Source organism: Strongylocentrotus purpuratus, unplaced genomic scaffold (assembly GCF_000002235.5).
Source record: "Strongylocentrotus purpuratus isolate Spur 01 unplaced genomic scaffold, Spur_5.0 spur5_scaffold_6, whole genome shotgun sequence".
Classification (NCBI taxonomy): Eukaryota; Metazoa; Echinodermata; class Echinoidea; order Camarodonta; family Strongylocentrotidae; genus Strongylocentrotus; species Strongylocentrotus purpuratus.
In genome coordinates this window covers 30,830,891-30,850,762 of record NW_022145612.1, presented here as the reverse complement: position 1 = coordinate 30,850,762, position 19,872 = coordinate 30,830,891, and the positions used below count along the sequence as shown (strand labels likewise).

Here is a 19,872-nt window from a genome sequence, read left to right as displayed (position 1 = left end):
AAGATGAAGTTGAGTTCTGGTCATGCGATTGCATTGTGAAAGAAACGGTGTGGAATCGACCAGAAAAGGTTGATCATCTAGCATATAAGAATTTGAGTGTATTGCAAGGTTCTGGAATCATCAAAATGATAAGAAATGTGGCCAAGTCTTGGTAAAGTTACAAACACTGTACACAGAAAGATGTATATGGGACTACACGAACACGTGGCGTAAAAATCCTACCCCAGAGTTTTACGATGTTACATGACATATTTAGAATATGAAGGCATTCGAAGAGCCAGGCTTTTCTGATGTTCTTCCACACTTGCATAATAAGAATGATAACGTTCACAAATTATTTTTCACCTCTTCCCAGAACTCAACCTTCTCTTCAAACGTTCAAGTCATTTTATCAACACAATCAAAGTGCATGTAATTTCATGTTCAAGTTGCACACCTGTAATTGTACATGCAAGGGAATTTCCATATAGTGCTAAGTGCAACAGTATATCTGACTCAACAGAAAAATATGCCTATTACTATTGACATCCAACTTCATATCACGAAAATCATGCATCATAAAAACCATTATAGCTTTGATTGGAATATGACATAGCTATGATTATTAACAAAATATAATCACTGCACAAGTGTGGCCATGTAGTTGCCATCAGTTGCCATCTAGTCGGGTATGTCTCCTGCCCAATATTTCTTCAATGGAGGGTGGCGGAAAGGGAGCAAGACGTGGTCGGATTGCCCGAGGATCTCCTGGCATCAGTCCTGTTTTGGCGAAGAGGGGCATCTCATCTCTCTCTCTCCTTGCAAGGATGTCCCTCATGAGAACTGGGATGTACGAGTATGTCTTAGGAACCATCACAGGCCGTGCCACATAGTTCTTGGCATGCTTCGACCATACCGCTACATGCCTGTGGGGAAATGAAATAAAGAATGTAATGAGTAACAATACCACCAAAAAAATGGAAAGTCGAAGGCAATGCATATCATCACTTTCACAACCTTTTGGTATGTTGACTGAAAAAAAAAATTGCATTTAGCCTCCCTGAGAATTTCAAATTCTGGTGATTACTTTTTCTATAATCAGATTTGTGTTATACTGAACAGGAATTTAGTTAAGTAGTGCCATAGAAATACAATTCCTTATACCTTCCTGCCAAAACAAAAACACCTGTTAATATATATTTCTTGAATTTTAACTTTACGACTCTTTTGTTTTCATGTTCCTACTTAAAGTTTCTCATTTTACAACACAAAAAGACAAAAATTATTAGAGTTTAAACTAACAACACCAACAAAAATGCACAACATACTTCTGCTTCCCCTGATCATCAGTCGTCACAGGCCTGTCTTTGTGAGCCATGTAGTCGATTACTGCCAAGAGGTTCCTAGCTCTGTAGGCTGGGTACCTGCATTAACAAAAATGACAATAATAATAATAACAATAATAATAATAGCCTAATAGTCCACTCCAAATGTTATTAAACCGAAATGGAAATTCTTTTTGCCCAATTGATCGTGAGCCCGGCAGCCACTGAGCAGCGCCAGATCGACGTTGCTCTATCCCTTATTGTTGAACGCCAAACAAGGTAGCAACAACTCCCATCTTTTAACGTCTTTTGGTATGACGCAGCCGGGGTTCGAGTGGAGATTAACATTTATACCCAAGATTATAAAGGTAAGCTAAAATTCAGCTCTGATAATGGAATCGCATTTCAACAAAAAGTAGGTGAAGGTAATTCTGAATCGTAATTCGTTATGGCATTAGATTCCTTTTTTGGACCAGCAAAATGTCAATAAAGTAACAAGTAACTAATCATATTCATTAAGAGCCATGTCATCTGTATTACTACTGAGGTAACAGCTATAGTATAAAGGGGATGTACAAGGTAGGTACTTACTCAAATGAATACCGCTTGGAAGCGTACATTAGGATATGGTTGTGGAGGGATTCCAATGTACCGGTGTGTCTGTATTTGGGAGAAAAACAAGAAAACATAATGAAATGTTCTTGTCATGACATTCAAGATTGTATTAATCAGGCAATATGCCATAAATTCATAGGCATTTGACAAATTATCATTGCTTAAAGAGAGAAGTTCATGTTTCTAATGTGGTGATAGTAACAATAAAGTGGGACATATGAACGAGTTGACAGCCAACTTGAGAGTCTAGTGATTTAGACTAAGACTTCTATGAATGAGGGCATATAACTGATGGATATGAAAATACCTGAAATTGGAGAAGTAGCGCATGTTATTGATGAACTTCCTTTCGTAGGCCACCTCCACCAGTGCTTTGTGAGCATTGTCTCCTGGGCTCAGCCACTCCTCCCTGTCTGGATTCTCCAATTCTCCATGGTCGCATGTATTTGACTGTCCCATTCCAGAGATCCAGGTGTGTTTGTTCGTTACATGGTGGGTGAGCCCATGCCATTTTGCCTGATAATTCAATCAGTCATAAAAATAAATGAAATTGTGATAAGGAAAAACTTAAATACCAGCATTTATTGACCTGTCTTTAGAAGTAGTGAAGCAGGAATTGAATGATGGAAATGCAACTTGCATTGTGGAAAAAAATGTAAATGGATAAATTATTTCCACTCCACACTGTCAACAGTTTGATATGCATTACCTTGAAAGTAGCCCTAAAGATGTTTGCCCATATATGCAACCATCTCTTTGTACTTGCACACATTAAGCCTAAAGCCAAATGAACTTTAAGATGAAGCACTTTACCCAATATCATTTTCATGTTGTTTTCCATGAGGGTGACGTTTCATCTTTTCTTGAATCTGCTTTGGGAAATTTGTGTTATAGATCATGCAAAATTTAAATATTTGAAGCCTTGTTGGCAAATCTTGAAAAAGTGAAACCTCTTTCACAAATCGCAAAAAAATATTGATGCATTCCTTGCACTTGGGACAATATTCAAAATGAATTTCAAAGAAAAAATAGGGAAGAAATTTGAAAAACCTATGACCCGGATTTAGCCTTCCTATCTTTATATTTTATGTATTTATCACCCCACCTCCTCATGGTCTATCCTCGTGACAAAAGTACTGTCAACACTATAATTATCTAAACTCACCTTCAAAGCCCTAGTATCCCTGCCACATTCCTTTGCGCAGTACCAAAAATGGAGCACCACATGCCTAATCCAAAACACCAAACGCCTCGTAGCTGCTCTAGCGGACACCTGGAAAAGGTGAAAAATTGAAACAAATAAGAAAATACATGTAAACTCTTATACACAATTCTTAAATCACAGGCATCATAGCCTTCATAAACATTGATCCAAAGAAGTGCAAATTTGGAACCATACAACACAACATATTTAAAAAAATTAAACAGGTACAAAGGGTAATTTAAACATTGTCCAGATCATGTAAATAATTACATAGTCGTCATGACATATATGCAGATGTTCAACTCAGCTCAAGACTTGTGATTCCATCATCCAATTCATATTGTAATGTACAATTTTGTGCAGGGTGTGTTCATTAAAAAAAAAAAATTACAGAATACAAATGTACTGTCCGGCATGAAATAACAGATATCACCTTTCCTCTGAAACAATTTTATTTGAATTTGTCCTTACCTTGGACAGCTTCTTTCCCAGATTCTTGGCACCATGCCACACGTCCCAGGAGTGAGTGATGTCTGGCCGTTTCTCCCCTGAAAAATAAATATGATACCACTATGACTATATATGGTACTTTTTTGGTCACTCAACATTGCCAGGCATTGTGTTCCAATCATTTGATCCATCATACAATCAATGGTACATGGTTGGAAACATCTGAAACATTCATATTTTGATAAGGTCATACTACATTTAACAACCTAAATCATTTTATTTAAATGGCTTTGAGTCACAAAATCATTGAATAAATGTTTAGAACTAATGTAAATACCCCCACATAAGAAGAATTGAATGTGGTCTGTTCAGTTGTTTGAGGAGCCAACACACATGGCTGTAATCTTCATTCGGAGAAGACGCATAACTGCTTCAAAAATGTATTAAATCATCTTGATGAAACTAAATGGTTCAACTACAAAATAAATAATACATACTCATGTGCTTGGCTATCGAGGTGTGAGCATCGGTGACGATCTCTTGGATGTGGACGCCTTTTTCCTCCAATTGATGGAGGCTTTCTTTGAATGCTTTTGCCTCCATCACTGGACTCTTCATGTCCACTTCCCTCTTGTCAACAAAGTGAACGTTGAATACGTCCTTTGTATCATGCTCCATGAGCGTATAGGTGAGGTATTGGGCACAGAACCCAGGGCTATCATTGCGTCCGTCCCCTACAAAAAAAGTTATAGTACATAAGTATTCATTAGAAAGAGTTTCTTCTTTCATGCACATTTATATCCAATTTTATTATGAAATCATACTTTTACACAAAGGTAACATAATGCATCTCTATCTTATAAACATTGCTTTGGATTTGAAAGCCATTAACTTGGAGAGAACGACAAATCTACTACTTGTAATAACTCACCACACAGGACTACGGGTGTTCCAGAGTGCTTGGCTAGGGTCTCCCTCTGCACTCCCTCCCAGTACTTCTCGACACACGTACACAGGTATTTCTTCTGCAGCTGGTAGAAAGTTGTTTTGTTTATGCAGTGGAGCCTCATAAACTGCGACATCATTTTTATTTTTTGGAAGTTGTTTCCACTTAAGAGAATTGCACTGGCCTGTTTGATGTCCCCGATGTGTGACCCATTGATAGTCTCCTGCGAGCACCAGGATGGCGTTGTGTGACCATCTGGACATACCTGCAATAAAGAGGAAAATTAAATTTGCTCATTAATACCATTTCTCCATCATACACAGAGCCATCCTTACTAAAAAAAGGTACTTCAACACTTCAAAACTGTATTTACTGAATTTGTTATGTATATCTTGGTCTGGAGGAGTAAAAGAAATGGGGATACATAGCTCCCTTCAACATTATGCTAGTGGCCATCATTACCATTATTATAATAATGTATAAATGCTCCTAAACATGGGCAACATTAATAAGAAATCTCTAAATAGAAGAACATAATAATCATTGACAAAAGCGTGAAAACACAATCAATATGTATAACATCATATTCTATAACAAAAATAACAAAAGAAAATATAAAACCAAGGTCATTACCCAGTCTACGTGTGCTGCACTGCCATTGGCATGACGCACAGCAACTTGCACACTAGACCCGCATCTCTGGCATCGAGACTTTGCCTTGGTGGCCAAGTCCACCAATCGCTCTTTGGAAATGATGTAGAGCTCCATTTCCTCTCCTTCCTCTGCACCAATCTTTTTGTGTAGCCCAGATCTGGTGAACTCACTCGTCATGTCTCCCTGTCCATCTGTTACCTCCCCCAACACGTCGTTTTCTGGTCCAACCGCCTCAAGTCCTCTGCAATCCTCCCTACAAAGTGAATAAAAAAAAAAAAAAAGAGTGTCTAAACAAGGTAAGATAGGATGTAAGTAGCTCTCTATTTGACTCTGCAAACAAACATCATGTTAATTTGTTTTCTTGAAACATATGAATCCACTCTTTATGGAACTCTGGAATTTTGGGGATAGTTTACTAAGATAATTTTGAAAATTTTCCCAAGCAAGATTGAAGTGTGATGCTGTCATACATGTAGATGCAATATTAACAGGAATTGCAATGTCTTACCTTTTTTTTTTCTTCTCATGACCCCATATTCGTGTCACTTGAAGTTTTTACACTAATGCATGTTGAACGTTGAATAATTTCTAACCCTATTCAGAATGGGTTTTGGGGCATGAATTTTTTCATGGAGGTAATAACACCCCCCCCCCCCCCTTTACACACACATACACACCTCCATCTATTATCCATTGTGAAAGACCTAAAATGATCAATGAAATTTACCCGATTTGTAGACTTAATGTAGCCTCTGGGTCCTCAAAGTCAGAATCATTTTCCACGTCGACGATGGGCTCTTTTGGGTAGATGTAGTCCCCTTTCTCCACGAAACTGACACTGATACTGCGTGTTCAAACAAGACAAACAAGACAAACAAGACAAACAGAAACATTAAGTGAAAAGCCTGCAAAAGAGGTGTTCAGAAATTTTGCCAGTCCTGAGAGATAAGGGAGGGAATGAGCATATGCGTACCCTAAATAGCACTGAGTGGGGAGGGGGGGGGGGGGGGGGGGGGGGAGGGGGATGGCGGGTTTTCAACCTTTGATCTACATACCCCATAATCTAATCAGATAGTCTTCCTATTATGGTACATGTTATCACCAAGTCTGAAGAAAATACCTGTAATTTAAAAGATTGACCCCTGTGAACTTTGACCTACATATCCCACAATGTAATCAGATTGTCTTTCTATGATGATACATTATACATACTGCCACCAAGCATACAAATTCATACCTCAAGCAGGACTTGAGATATAGCGATAAAGAGAAAGCAGAACTGTGCAGACGAAACAGGTCTGTCATAGGTATGCGTTGATGAACACAATATACAAATGCATATCTAATTAAAAGTAAAGTAAAACTTGTGAATTAAAATATACAATTAAATAACTTACTCAAACTTGTTTGTTTCACTTGCAACAGAATCCTCTGTGTTGTGACTGGAAGATCTATTTTCATGAAATAATGTGAAATGAAAAAGGTACATGTAGAATAAGAATTATCTTTAAAATATTTTTATTTTTAGTTAAGATAGTAAAAATGCAAAATTTGAATCAAAAATTAGATTTAAAATATTAATATATTACAATTTGTTGTTTTTCCACATATCTGTCCTATGTGGGAATCTTGGAGCAATTACAACAATTTTTAACCTCTCATTTGTTTGGTATTCCCCTTTAGAAGAACAAAATATCACAACAACTTATAATCTAAAACTACTGACAAGTGCTTAAATTCAAACTCTGAAATATGTTGTTAATCTTAGAATTTTTAAGATATATTTTTGAGTATTTAAAACAAGTAAAGGCAAACTTACCGGGTAGTGTGGATAGAACCTACAGATGACGGAAGAGATGGCACATCTGAGCCGCTAGAAGATAATTAAAAAGGGTGAAAAATTATTCAGATACTTCTCAAGTACATGTATTGGTGTTGATTTCACCTTCGAATCAATCTATTAAAATATCTTTAAAATCAAGTTTTAATTGAATTTAAATTCTAGATATAACGGTATTGAAATATAAAGGTATTATACAAATAAATTGAGGGTAACATTTAAACTAATAATGATTACAGATGAAAGCCCAAAAGGCCCTATCTCAAATTCTGGGTTTCGCCAGGGTTCGTAAAAGATTGCAAGAAAGTTCGCAAACATTTTTTTTTTTGCCGCAGAGAAATTTTGAACATGTTCAAAACAAATTTCGAATCTATTTTTCCGCAAACAGCTGCAGGGGTTTGGAAAACAGTTCTGTTTGATTCGCCTATGGTAGCGACCATGTTACCATATGGTTCCTTATAAAAATTGACCCATTGAGTACCAGGAGTTATCAAAAGGTCTCAAATAGTAGGAAAGGATTGGCAAATAGTTGGTAATCTTCGCAAAAACTGTCGCTAACATTTGCTTACAGACACTAATAGTCACCAACTGCCTTTTCGTAAACACTTTCAGTAACATTCGCTCACATGCTAAACGTCACTAAAAGTCATTGATTTTTGCCAACATTCATCAGAAATGTTGGCGAATCCAAATTCGCAACGTTCTGGCATTTGCCGCTCAGTGATTAAAGAGATAGAACAAATAATGTACATGTAACTAAGGACAACAAAAAAAAAAAATCATCAGATGAAAATTTACACAGTAAGAAAAGAAAACAAGATAAATGATCAAATTCGTCCTTGTTTTCACGAAGTGACGGTAGTGAGGAAAATCGTAACGCGAAGTGAATGCAATTTTTTTTTCACTACCGTCACTTCGTGAAAACAGCGACGAATTGTTCAATACACCAAAACTAAGGGTCAATTAAATTGTCTTGGTTTTAACATTGCTATAAGAAAACTTACCTGTCAACTTGGCCTGTAACTGTCTTAACTGGTGTCGATGCTACCAATGGACATCTCCTGAAAGCAGATACATGAAGAATAGATAGGGTTTAATCAAATTACATTCATCGATACAGTCACATCACATCCTCCATGCTTATTACCGTATGCAAGTTGTCAAATGTATACAATCACGAAGAAGTAATAATCTGGCACATATCTTTTCACAGAATGTGTTTATTTAGCTTCGATTTAATGCTTACAAGTACTTTTTCTTTCAATAAAACAATAAGGTAGTGATAAAACCCATAAATTTAACAATTTTTTCATAAAAAACTAACAAAAATTACAGCACCAAAAAATTGAGCTATGGTGACAATAAACATTTCACGTCAGACATGAAACAAGTACTTCACCAAATTCCCCCCCCCCCCCCCCCCCCCCCCCGTGCTAAAAGAAAATCATACTTGTACGGATACTTTAAAAAAATACACATAACTTCATGCTAATTTTTCATAAATAATATATTAGTCCAACAATAAAAGAAAATCTTACCTGTCTCCTGTATTTCTCACGCTGGAAGTGGAACAGTTTTCAGAATGTTCTTGATACCTATGTTTGACGAGACAACAAAAATAAAACTAATTGATAATTTCATTTAAAAAACAAAAGACACGGTAGACTATTTCATAACTTATAATTTTTGCAATTTTAAATATATCTTGTACATATAAGCAATTAAATGGCAATTTTGTACAATTAACAGGAGCTTGAAATTCTGTTTTTATTTTCAGCGTAAATGCCAAAACATGACATAAATACAGCCAGGTGATATTTTACAGACACACACACACAAATAAAAATATACACAATCTGTGTCACCAAAATTAAATATATAAATAAATAAACAAACAGCACACCAACATCAAGCCACTGAGATCTGTTTCAGAAATGTCATTTTGAGGCATTGGAATCTTTATTATAATAAATTTTAACAAGCTTGTAGACCAGATAGACGATCTGTTGGATCCTGGCCTATAGTATATATAGGTCATAATATTACAACAATCAATAGAAGAATAGCAAGCTTAGCCTGACAAAAAAAATATATAACAGTCAACAAAGTGTTGCCATCTGAAATGAAGCCATGCACTCAGACACGGAGGAGACACTACGAGTTGTAGTTATTTTTAATACATTTTTCAGGGTCGCAGATATATAAGTAGGGCATAACGATCCCCTGCAAAATTCTAGTACTCTGGCGTGCAGCACTGCAGTGGCGTACATATAGGTGTAGCCAATGATAGCCGGTCAAAAATAAAATTCATCTAGACATAGACTCTAGATCTAGATATCCAGAAATAGATCTATTATGTTTTTAACACTTAGATCTAGAATCTATACTGTTATAGATCTAGACCTAGTTATACCCCGGTGGGGTCACTCCCCTGCAAAGAGTGACACGTATGACCGTTACCACCAATGCATATAACCCCCTTTTGCGGTCAATTTCAAGGACATTTTGTGAAATTTAACCCCCTTTTTCACGTCAAAACAAGGACAAAATCGTACTTTGGAATACCCCTATTTATAAGATTGTAAGGACATTTTCGCAAATTTACCCCTATTTTACCATATTTCAAGGACAAGACTCGGCTCCGAGAATTTTTCTTCCCGGTTTTCTCTTTTCCCTTCCCGGTTTTCTCTTTTCCCTTTTCCTGACCCCTATTTATCAATTTCGGGGACACCTGTGCACCCCTATTTTCTTTATTTCGAGGAATATTTTGTCCGCGGACATTGCTTGAAATTGACCCCTTTTTCCGCGATTTTGGTAACGATCATGCGGTCCGGAAGTCACATTGAGTGACCCCACCGGGAGTTATACATGATTGAACATGATAGTAATCTAACTTAGATTCTAGGATAACCTTTAAGACTCTAAGTTAAATTTAATCATATTTTCATAATGTTTAATGATTGGATGGCCAGTCTAGCACAGATACAATTGTTGCCACACATGACGTGGCACAGCTAGCTCAGCTCCATATTCAATAATTTAATAATTTCCACAAATGGCTCAACACCGCCAATCATTGGCTATTGTTGAGTTGCATGTCTTGTCAGACATACCTGCATTACAGCTAAGTAATTGTTCATTACAATAAAGCATGGAGCTGGAGGGTCTAGTCCAATTCTAATCATTTTAACTCTTGGTTAGTATTGTTACTTTGAGAAGAAAGACGGAAAAGTTGGAAAGCACATGTTCCCTTCTTATAATATAAGCTACTTACGTTTGTAGCAGGAGCTCCAAAAAGCTGTCATTTTGGTCGGTACCGGCGGAAGACATCGTCTCTCTAAACATTCCATGCACCTTCGTCGATAGTGAAAGTCGACTCCGCGACCCCCGTCTAGTTTCATATGCCGCCCTGGTCTCCTTTCGCCGGGCCTTTCGCCGATCCATATCTTCCATAACGCTCAAGACAAGTCACGATATTTATTGAAGATTATGATATAACTATATATTCACGCAGAAATAAATACAAAAGCTTCTTCAAGTTCAAATACGGACAAGTTCACATCTGAAACGCGCATGAATGAAGTGAAGACAATGTAAATAAACAACCGATCGATAATGGAAGTACACAAGTGCGTCTAGATCTACAGCGTTTTCATTGTGTACGTTTGGCTTTTCCGGCCCAAATGATATCGCCAACCGAGAATTATATCGAGTTGCTGCCGAATGAGGGAGCTAAACAGAGATATCAGTAATTTTGAATTTCGGTTTGTACCAACCCCGACCGATGATAAATTCAACGTTTATTTTGCTCTTTTCTCCGCAATTAAACAATTTCGTTCAAATTCGTTTAGCAAGAGTCTTTTATTTGTACTGATTAACAATCAGTGTGAATTTGAATAGAAACTGTTTCAATGATTTTTTCAACATTACCACTACTGGATGTTAGCTTTAATTCCGTTTACTACTTGATACCAACACGTGCATGATGGATCCCCCGGATGGATCCTTATTTAGACAGTGAGACAGTTCTGTTACGAGAAGCAATTCAACGAATTGCCATGGCTTGTATATGTTCTAGAACGCACTACGCTCTTTCGATAACACGTGGCCCCTATTCAGCACTATATATACGTATTTTAGTTATTCTTAACAATGACCTAGATCTAAAACTGGCCGCGGATGTAACCCCCCCCCCCCCCCCCCCCTTCGTCGCAAAGAAATATTCGATAAAATTCTTTGACACAGAATGATAAACTAATTTCTTCTTGAGATATGTTTGGGGTGAAATTTCAAACATCATTTCCTGGTAACTCTCTCATGTACGTAAAATAATATTAAAACAAATCAGTAGCCAAAGTAATGCTTTTCAGAGTCAAATCTCGCAAGACGAGAGCGACACACAAGCGGGCACTACATGAATAACTAATGCGCCGGACCGGGCGCGAAAGGGCGCGAAAGCTATTCAAAGTTTAAGCTCCCATTCACAAATGTCAAGTGCTTCACCGGGGCGCGCCCCAGCGGGGTAATTTCGTAACAATGAGACTCCAAACAATAGCCAGATTTTAATGAGCTGGCAACCAACTGAAGTCCTCTCCTATCCGACGCAAAAAGGCGCTAATGGGCGCATAAAGGCGCCTCCTTTGTTCTCATATCCTGCTCTGCGCCCCGACGCGTCGCGACACAGTCGCAACTTTGGAAGGCTCCCCTTACCAGGTAACATATAAATTTGAGTTAAATCAAATTGAATTGAATCAAATCAAATGGTGATCTTGATTAACAGTACCCTACATTAAGTATGACATGCTTTTAGTCGAGGTCTAATTCAGATTTGTACTGGCTTAATTTCACATGGTTATCAGCATATATCGATAAGCTGGGGAAAAAAGATAGAAATCATCATCAAGAGTCTCGACTAATAAAGTGCATGTATAACTTTAACATCTGTGCCACTGCTTGACATACAAGTGGTTTCCATGACGATATCCTAAAGAGAGGTTGTACAATGTGCTTTGCTTGCTTTGCGGTCAATGCTCAACATAAGCCAAATTCTTAATTCCTTCCATACACCAGATGGTAAACCCAACTCTAGTACGTCCCTCACACCAGACTAGAAATACACTGTATACTGTAGACCGCACAAATAGTTGCACTATCCTGAATCCCCATGAATGGGTTGGGTTAACGTTGATTTTGTGGTTGGGTTTATTTGTTCATATATGGAACTAAGTGGCTTGGCCTAGAACTCGATGTCAACACACACGTTTTCTGAACAACTCACCCATTTCTTGTACACGTCTTCTGTTGGGCTGTTCGTCTTCTCTGCTGATTCAAACACTGCCAGAGTCTTTTCTGATCTATACATAAGAAAAATTGATTGAAGAGGTTGAAAAATTATTTTTACAAACAGGATTCATGATACCTGTGTTTGCAGACAAAACAGTTCACAATCAAGAAATCTAAATCGTGGCACATGGTAAAACAAGCCAAATTTGTTTACATTTTGTATCATTCAGTATCAGATTGTTTGTTGACAGCATGGTGATGAGGTATTTTTGGACCAATCCTCCTCAAGAGTCTAACGGATAATCATCATAAACTGAATGAAAATGGATAAATTTTGATAATTCAATACCAAGCATTATTCTACATTTCCTCACACTTACCAAATCTTCTTGCTATAACAAAGAATATCACTTGCTTTAAAAAAAAAAAAAATCCAAAAACTATAAGTAGACATGCTAATATATGGGATTAAACATGCCCTTATTTCTTACACAAATCAGAAACACTAATTTTAATTCGATGTTAATAATAAACAGTGAATTCTAAATAGTATGAACTTAGCGTATCAGTCATTCTTTTCTCATAATTAATGCTGATATATTTGTTTATGTACTTTACTCTACTGCCAAGATGTAAGTTAACACTTATTAATAGTCTGTGTGACCTGGGAGCCTAGACTAAGTAAGCCCTATCACAACTCAAACACTATTTGGAGAATAAATGTCTCACCTTCAAGACAGAGGCACACTGACTTGGTTTGAAACCAGGATCTCCTAATTTCCAGACCACTGCTCTAACTACAGAGTCAGCACATCCACTCATGGTTGAATCTGCCCAAAGACAGGTTTCCATCAAACAAAGAGAGATGTTGAGATAGCTAAAGAATTTGAGAAAGGGAGAGAAAAAGCGTATAAACAGATACAAATGTTTTTTTCATAACCAGCAGAACAAAGAAGGGCCTTTTTAGGATTTAGAAAATGAAGCTAAGAAAGTTAGGTGGTTAAACAAAATACGAGTCAAAATCAGATTCATGTTTGATGACAGCATGGCTATTCAGACCAATAGGGAAATTTAGAATCATCACTTATAAGACTCATCAAAATACATAACAACCAACCTTTCAAAGCAAAAATTAAGAACATCTGAAGGCAAAATTAAGAATACGGCCATTTTGTTTACTATTTAAAAGTTTTCATCAGAAGAGAGGAATCTAGGATTCATAACATTAGTGTGATGGCCAAAAATTAGGAATCATTCCTTCAAAATAGGAAAGGTTGGCAGCTATGATAATGTACCAAGTTGGTGTAAAATATGCACAAAGGACGAAATTCTCAAAAACTTGTTTCAATTTATGCTAGTACATATTGAAGTGTAAGACTCCCAAGTTAAAACTACAACTTCTAAGTTAAAGCCACACCTCACATATGCTAAAAGCTGACCATCTCTCTTACCTTTTTTTCCCAGCAAGTTCCGTAGACTTCATCGACCAAGTTGACTTCTTACCAACTAACTGACCAACGATGCAAAGAGTAAAGAAACAAACAGAAAATTAAGTCTTATTGTTCACTCGTACACTCCTCTTCCAACATGAAATTATGCCAAAGTTACAAATACTTATCATTCAGAATCAGATTGTTTGTTGACAGCATGGTGATGAGGTATTTTTGGACCAATCCTCCTCAAGAGTCTAACGGATAATCATCATAAACTGAATGAAAGTAGATGAATGTTACATTTTTCATGGGGGTGTATTCTTCATTTTCTCATTCCCATCTAAAGCTTGGTATGAAGCAAGAATTTGTTTTCCTTCAGTATGACCAGCAACTGCTCTCTACATCAGAATTGTACATTGTATAATTAATACCAACTTTGAGGACTGTTCTTCAAAATAAGAATAACAAGAAAAGAACAGTTCTTTTACAGTGTATTATACCTTTAAAAGTGTCTCAATGGATAGGAAAAGCTAAGAAATAAGCAAAGCAAGCAAAACAAGTATAAAGCTGAAGGAAAATGTCATAAACTGCTTCAGAGCATTTTCAAATCAGCTTGTGGTGATGATTTAGAAAATTTAGAAGTGATATACGCTATAGTACAATAATGGTATTCAAAGTTTCCATCACTTCATTCCGGTCCATTCCAAATGTTACTCACCTCTCAATTCTGAATCTACAAGACAAGACAGGACAGGACAGGACAGGACAGGATTCCACATCAATAGATGAAGATCTTGGCTATTTATAACTATGGGCAAAAAGAGTACAAATAAAAGGGTTAGAATAAAGTACCTCATAATGCATTATCCTCCCATTACAAGCCGTAATAAAATATCTAATGATACGTTGCATAAAGATAAAATTGAGGCCATTAAGAATTTGGTTAGGAGAATGAAAGGAAGTTTATGATTTTAAGTAAAAGAGTCAACATCAGATTCATATTGGACATCAAGGTTGTTCAGACCAATAGGGAATTGGATCATCACGTTGAGGACTCCTGATAATCTAAAGCCTAGAAAATGCCAAAGTAACCAGTCATGCAGACAGGGAACGGGATAAATCCCATTTCTCCAATCCTATTGATGACAGAGCAACATCAAATTAAATTTTACATGTTTCATGAACAAGCCAATTAATGCCAGATCAAATAAACAATAATAAGTCGGCACAAAATAATCGCACAAAAGCTTAATTGTTTACACCGTGGTATCATTACAAATTACATTAGGGGTGTATAACCTTAAAAAGTGGTCTCAACTCCTCACACACATGTCTTACTTACCCTTCAATCCTGAGCATTGGGACCTTCATCCGATGTTCACGACTGCTGCTGACTGACCTAGGAAACTAAAATAAGAGCAGTAGAAAAACAATATTTTACATCCTTCATTTTCTTGAAGAGTTATAGTTCTTTTCTTTTTACAGGAATGAGAGGTAAAATAATAAATTTCTCCTTTGTCCATGACAAATTTATTTATCATTCAGTATCAGATTGTTTGTTGACAGCATGGTGATGAGGTATTTTTGGACCAATCCTCCTCAAGAGTCTAACGGATAATCATCATAAACTGAATGAACATAGAAACATAAGTGTTTTTAATCTTCACTTAATCTCCCTAAGAAACCACTTTGTGTATTCAACTCGATAAATATCAAAGAATGTATAAATATACAACTGCTTAATTTTGTAGTGCCTTACCACACAATTGAAGCATGACACCTTGGTTTTGAACCCAGGACCTCGTAGTTTGTAGAGTGCTGCTCTTTCCATCAAGTCACCAGACCTCTCATTATAGAATGGCACTCAACAGCAGGACTTGTCTTCTTCAAGTACATAAAGAATGGCACCTATCCATGGATAGAAGAGAAAGTGATATTATTTAATAAACAATTTGATTGAGTAAGAATTAGAAAAGACAGAGGAGAGGACAGGGGAGGACTTATTTATAAGAACTAGAGTCAACATCAGATTCAAGTTAGTTTGACAGCAAGGTTGTTCAGACCAATAGGGAAATATGAATCATCATTTGAAGACTCCAAATACTGTAATAATAATCATAATAATAATAACAATATTTATAAAGCGCAACATATCCATCTTCTAGAGATGCTCAAGGCGCATACAAATAATTAAAATTAATATTCAATAAAGAAATATTAAATGTTAACTTGCATTAGATCATTCAACTAGACCCTAGAAAATACCAAAGTAACCAGTCTTACAGGCAAAGTAGGGATGAGTTCCCCAACCCCGAAAAGCCTTCTGATGACGAGAGTAAAAACACATAACTGACATGTGGACACTGCATATATGAGCAAGCCATCTAATGACAGATCAATTCAATTAAAACTGATATTCACATCTGTGTATCAATCTTAAGTAGATATGATGTGTGTAAACTTTAAAAAAGGTTGTGACTATCTCTCTCTCTCTCATGCATGGCGTGTACATGTCTTACCTTTCAACCCTGAGCATTGCCATCACTGGTCCACCCATCCAATATCAAGGACCACTGCTGACTGGCTAGGGATACCAATAAAAATGAATAGAAAAACAATGTTTTACATTCTTCATTTTCTTGAAAAGTTTAAGTTCTTTTCTTTCAACAGGAATGAGGGGTAAAATCATAAATTTCTCTTTTGCCTAGATGACAAATCTATTTATCATTCAGAATCAGATTGTTTGTTGACAGCATGGTGATGAGGTATTTTTGGACCAATCCTCCTCAAGAGTCTAACGGATAATCATCATAAACTGAATGAACATAGAAATAAGTGTTTTAATCAAACCACTTTGTGTATTCAACTCGATTAATATCAAAGAATGTATGAATGTATCTGCTTAAAAATTAAGAACTCGGGTGTTTTTTTTTTAAGTGAGGGATTAAGTAAACAGGGAGTCGTGCCTTACCACACAATAGAAGCATGGCACCTTGGTTTTGAACCCAGGACCTCATGGTTTGTAGACTGCTGCTCTTTCCATCAAGTCACCAGACCTCTCATTATAGAATGGTAATCTACAGCAGGACTGGTCTCCATCAAGTAAATGAATAATGGCACCTATCCATAAATAGGAGAGAACATGAGAAAAATTCATAACAATTTGAGTAAGAATTACAAAAGACAGAGGCAGGGGAGGACTTATTTATAGAAACTAGTCAACATCAGATTCAAGTTCGACAGCAAGGTTGTTCAGACCAATAGGGAAATGTGAATCATCACTTTGAAGACTCCAAAATACTGTAAACCCTAGAAAATGCCCAAGGTACTAGTCTTACAAGCAAGAAAGGGACGAGTTCCCCAGCCCCCTAAAACAAGGCCTACTGGTGACAGAGTGACAACACATAATACCTGAAATGTAGACACTTCATTCAAGAACAAGCCGACTAAGTACAGATCAATTCAATTAAAACCCATATTGACACCTTGGTTTCATTTTTAAATACATAGGATGTGTGTAAAATAAAAAAAATGTTATCACTCTCTCTGTCTCACATGCATGGCATGTACATGTCTTACCTTTTCATCATGAGCATTGCCTTCACTGGTCCACCATCCTATGTTAACAACCACTGCTGACTGGCTAAGGATATAAAAATAACAATAACAAATTAAAAAATGTTTTACATGCTTTATTTTTCTAGAAATGCTGGTTTTTCATGAGTTTAAAAAAAAAGAAGCCAAAATGGGTAAATAAATCAATTTCTCCTTTCGTCCATGATAAATCTACATCCTTCATTTTCTTGAAGACTTCTTTTCTTTTGAGAGGAATGAGGGGTAGAATAATAAATTTCTCCTTTGTCCATGACAAATCTATTTATCATTCAGTATCAGATTGTTTGTTGACAGCATGGTGATGAGGTATTTTTGGACCAATCCTCCTCAAGAGTCTAACGGATAATCATCATAAACTGAATGAAAATAGAAACATAAAGTGTTTTTATCAGACCACTTTGTGTATTTAACTTGATTAATATCAAAGAATGTATGTCTGCTTAAAATGAGAACTACAGTATTTTGTTTAAAGTGAGGGATTAAGTAACTGGGGAGTAGTGCCTTACCACCCAATAGAAGCATTGGGTTTTGAACCCAGGACCTCGTAGTTTGTAGACTGCTGCTCTCTCCATCAAGTCACCAGACCTCTCATTATAGAATGGTAATCTACAGCAGGACTGGTCTTCATCAGGTGAATGAATAATGGCACCTACCCATTAATGGAAGAGAAAGTGATATTATTTGATAATAAACAATTTGTTTGAGTAAGAATTAGAAAAGACAGAGGCAAGGGAGAGCTTATTCATAGATTAGTGACTACAGTCAACATCAGATTCAACTTAGTTTGACAGCAAGGTTGTTCAGACCAATAGGGACATGTGAATCATCATTTGAAGACTTCAAATACTTTAATCCCTAAAAAATGCAAAACAACATGCGAGCCGCCATTATCTATTGCCGGATTATAATGACAACGGAAACAAAAATGCGGGCCTACATTATCATCCAAAATGCATGTTTTGCCTCTTCTCTTACTAGATCTAGGTCTAAGAGTCTTAGACCAATATTATTAATATCAAATTCGTGAAAAGGCACTTTATATCAACGAACATGTTCTACAACAACTCTAAATGACTGGGGGGGGGGGGGCAATGAGCAATCCAAAATAACATCATTTTTTTAAATTTATTTTTTATAAATATTTTTACTCAAACCCCCCCCCCCCCATATCTGGGATTATTGATTATTCTGTCATTTAGAGTCGTTGTAGGGCATGTTCGTTGATATAAAGTGCCTTTAATGCCTAATATTGTGGTTTCCAACCATATTTGGTGGTAGACCGAATTTTCCGTCTCTTTCGTTCGTTAGCCTCTTATTGGGGTAGGGTCGGCTCTCTCTTTAGAGACGGAAACCGTCTATACACATTCCCTTGATAACGCCACGGCCATTTCAGGTCGTAGCGTTTTGCCCCCAAAATCCCCCTAAATGTAATTTTACCTCGTGCATGTTATATTGTAAATTAGGCCTAGGCTATAATAAATCAGTTCCACTTAACAACTTGACTGAAATAATCAGTTTAATAGTCCCTTTTTAGGAAATTATGGGTCAAAATCGAAATCCATTTTGAAAATCTTTTTCAACATGGATTTCGATTTTGACCCATAAATTCCTAAAAAGGGACTATTAAACTGATTATTTCAGTCAAGTTGGTAAGTGGAACTGATTTATTATAGCCTAGGCCTAATTTACAATATAACATGCACGAGGTAAAATGACATTTAGGGGGATTTTGGGGGCAAAACGCTACGACCTGAAATGGCCGTGGCGTTATCAAGGGAATGTGTATAGACGGTTTCCGTCTCTAAAGAGAGAGCCGGCCGACCCTACCCCAATAAGAGGCTAACGAACGAAAGAGACGGAAAATTCGGTCTAATTTGGTGGTAGGTTTTTTCATAAGTCGGAAGATTCTAGATCTACTACAAATTTGAGGCGGGATCGGGAGGAATTCAATTAGGGCGTGGTGGCGCACTGGCGAGTCTCCCTCCAAAATATGTGGGGAGGATTGACAGCCCTGCTATATATGTCACATCATCAAGTATTTATTTTTCAGTTTGGTAATCCTTCAGATTCTGCCCAAATTAAATCAAACTTCCAAAACATCCAAAGATTCCTAGTTCAATTCCACTGACCACTGACCATGCTGGCATGCAGACAATAATTTAAGCTCACACATATCACACAATCATGGCAATATCTTTACAATACTCATTCAGTCACTGCATGTCATGCACTTTAACTAAGTCATAAGTTACAGTTTAGATCGTATTGTTTAAGCTACACAAAAAGTTAACTTTAAACTTACAAACTTCAGTCAAACTGCGTGCACACCCGGAGCTGTGGGCCCTCGTTCAGAAAATGGCCAACATATCTCGCGCACAATTAGCTAGCCACGTGTTGTATCCAACAGCCAACGTCAGATGGCGCCATATAAGCCATGGACTCGTCCTAAAAATTGTTCGTATGAGACCATGAATATGATGGTCCTTTTTTGGGGGGGGGGGGGGGGTAGTGGGAGCTGGTGTACTCGG

The 19,872-nt window shown here is 36.9% G+C and overlaps 1 protein-coding gene and 1 long non-coding RNA gene across 5 annotated transcripts; both read right to left on the bottom strand.

Moving 5' to 3' along the window:
• Positions 1-284: 284 nt before the first annotated feature.
• Positions 285-10,968, bottom strand: LOC105446831. Its single transcript, XM_011684153.2, has 15 exons — positions 10,288-10,968; positions 8,552-8,608; positions 8,018-8,074; positions 6,993-7,046; positions 6,571-6,624; positions 5,901-6,017; positions 5,153-5,426; positions 4,505-4,784; positions 4,071-4,307; positions 3,595-3,671; positions 3,085-3,192; positions 2,227-2,435; positions 1,896-1,964; positions 1,308-1,403; positions 285-905 (listed from the first exon to the last, which is right to left on the bottom strand). Exons 1-15 carry the CDS (start codon positions 10,464-10,466, stop codon positions 650-652), a joined length of 2,124 nt encoding a protein of 707 aa, XP_011682455.2. The 5' UTR covers positions 10,467-10,968; the 3' UTR covers positions 285-649.
• Positions 10,969-11,758: 790 nt separating this feature from the next.
• On the bottom strand, positions 11,759-19,729 carry LOC115919549. 4 transcript variants are annotated; one of them, XR_004061899.1, is made up of 11 exons: positions 19,647-19,729; positions 17,851-17,993; positions 17,309-17,372; positions 16,701-16,849; positions 16,249-16,313; positions 15,489-15,637; positions 15,072-15,136; positions 14,448-14,537; positions 13,748-13,806; positions 13,026-13,173; positions 11,759-12,367 (listed from the first exon to the last, which is right to left on the bottom strand). It is a non-coding gene; the product is annotated as an uncharacterized LOC115919549 (long non-coding RNA). The 4 variants fall into 4 exon arrangements; XR_004061901.1 differs by having other exon boundaries at positions 13,748-13,802; XR_004061900.1 differs by having other exon boundaries at positions 17,851-17,961; positions 19,647-19,714.
• Positions 19,730-19,872: the final 143 nt, after the last annotated feature.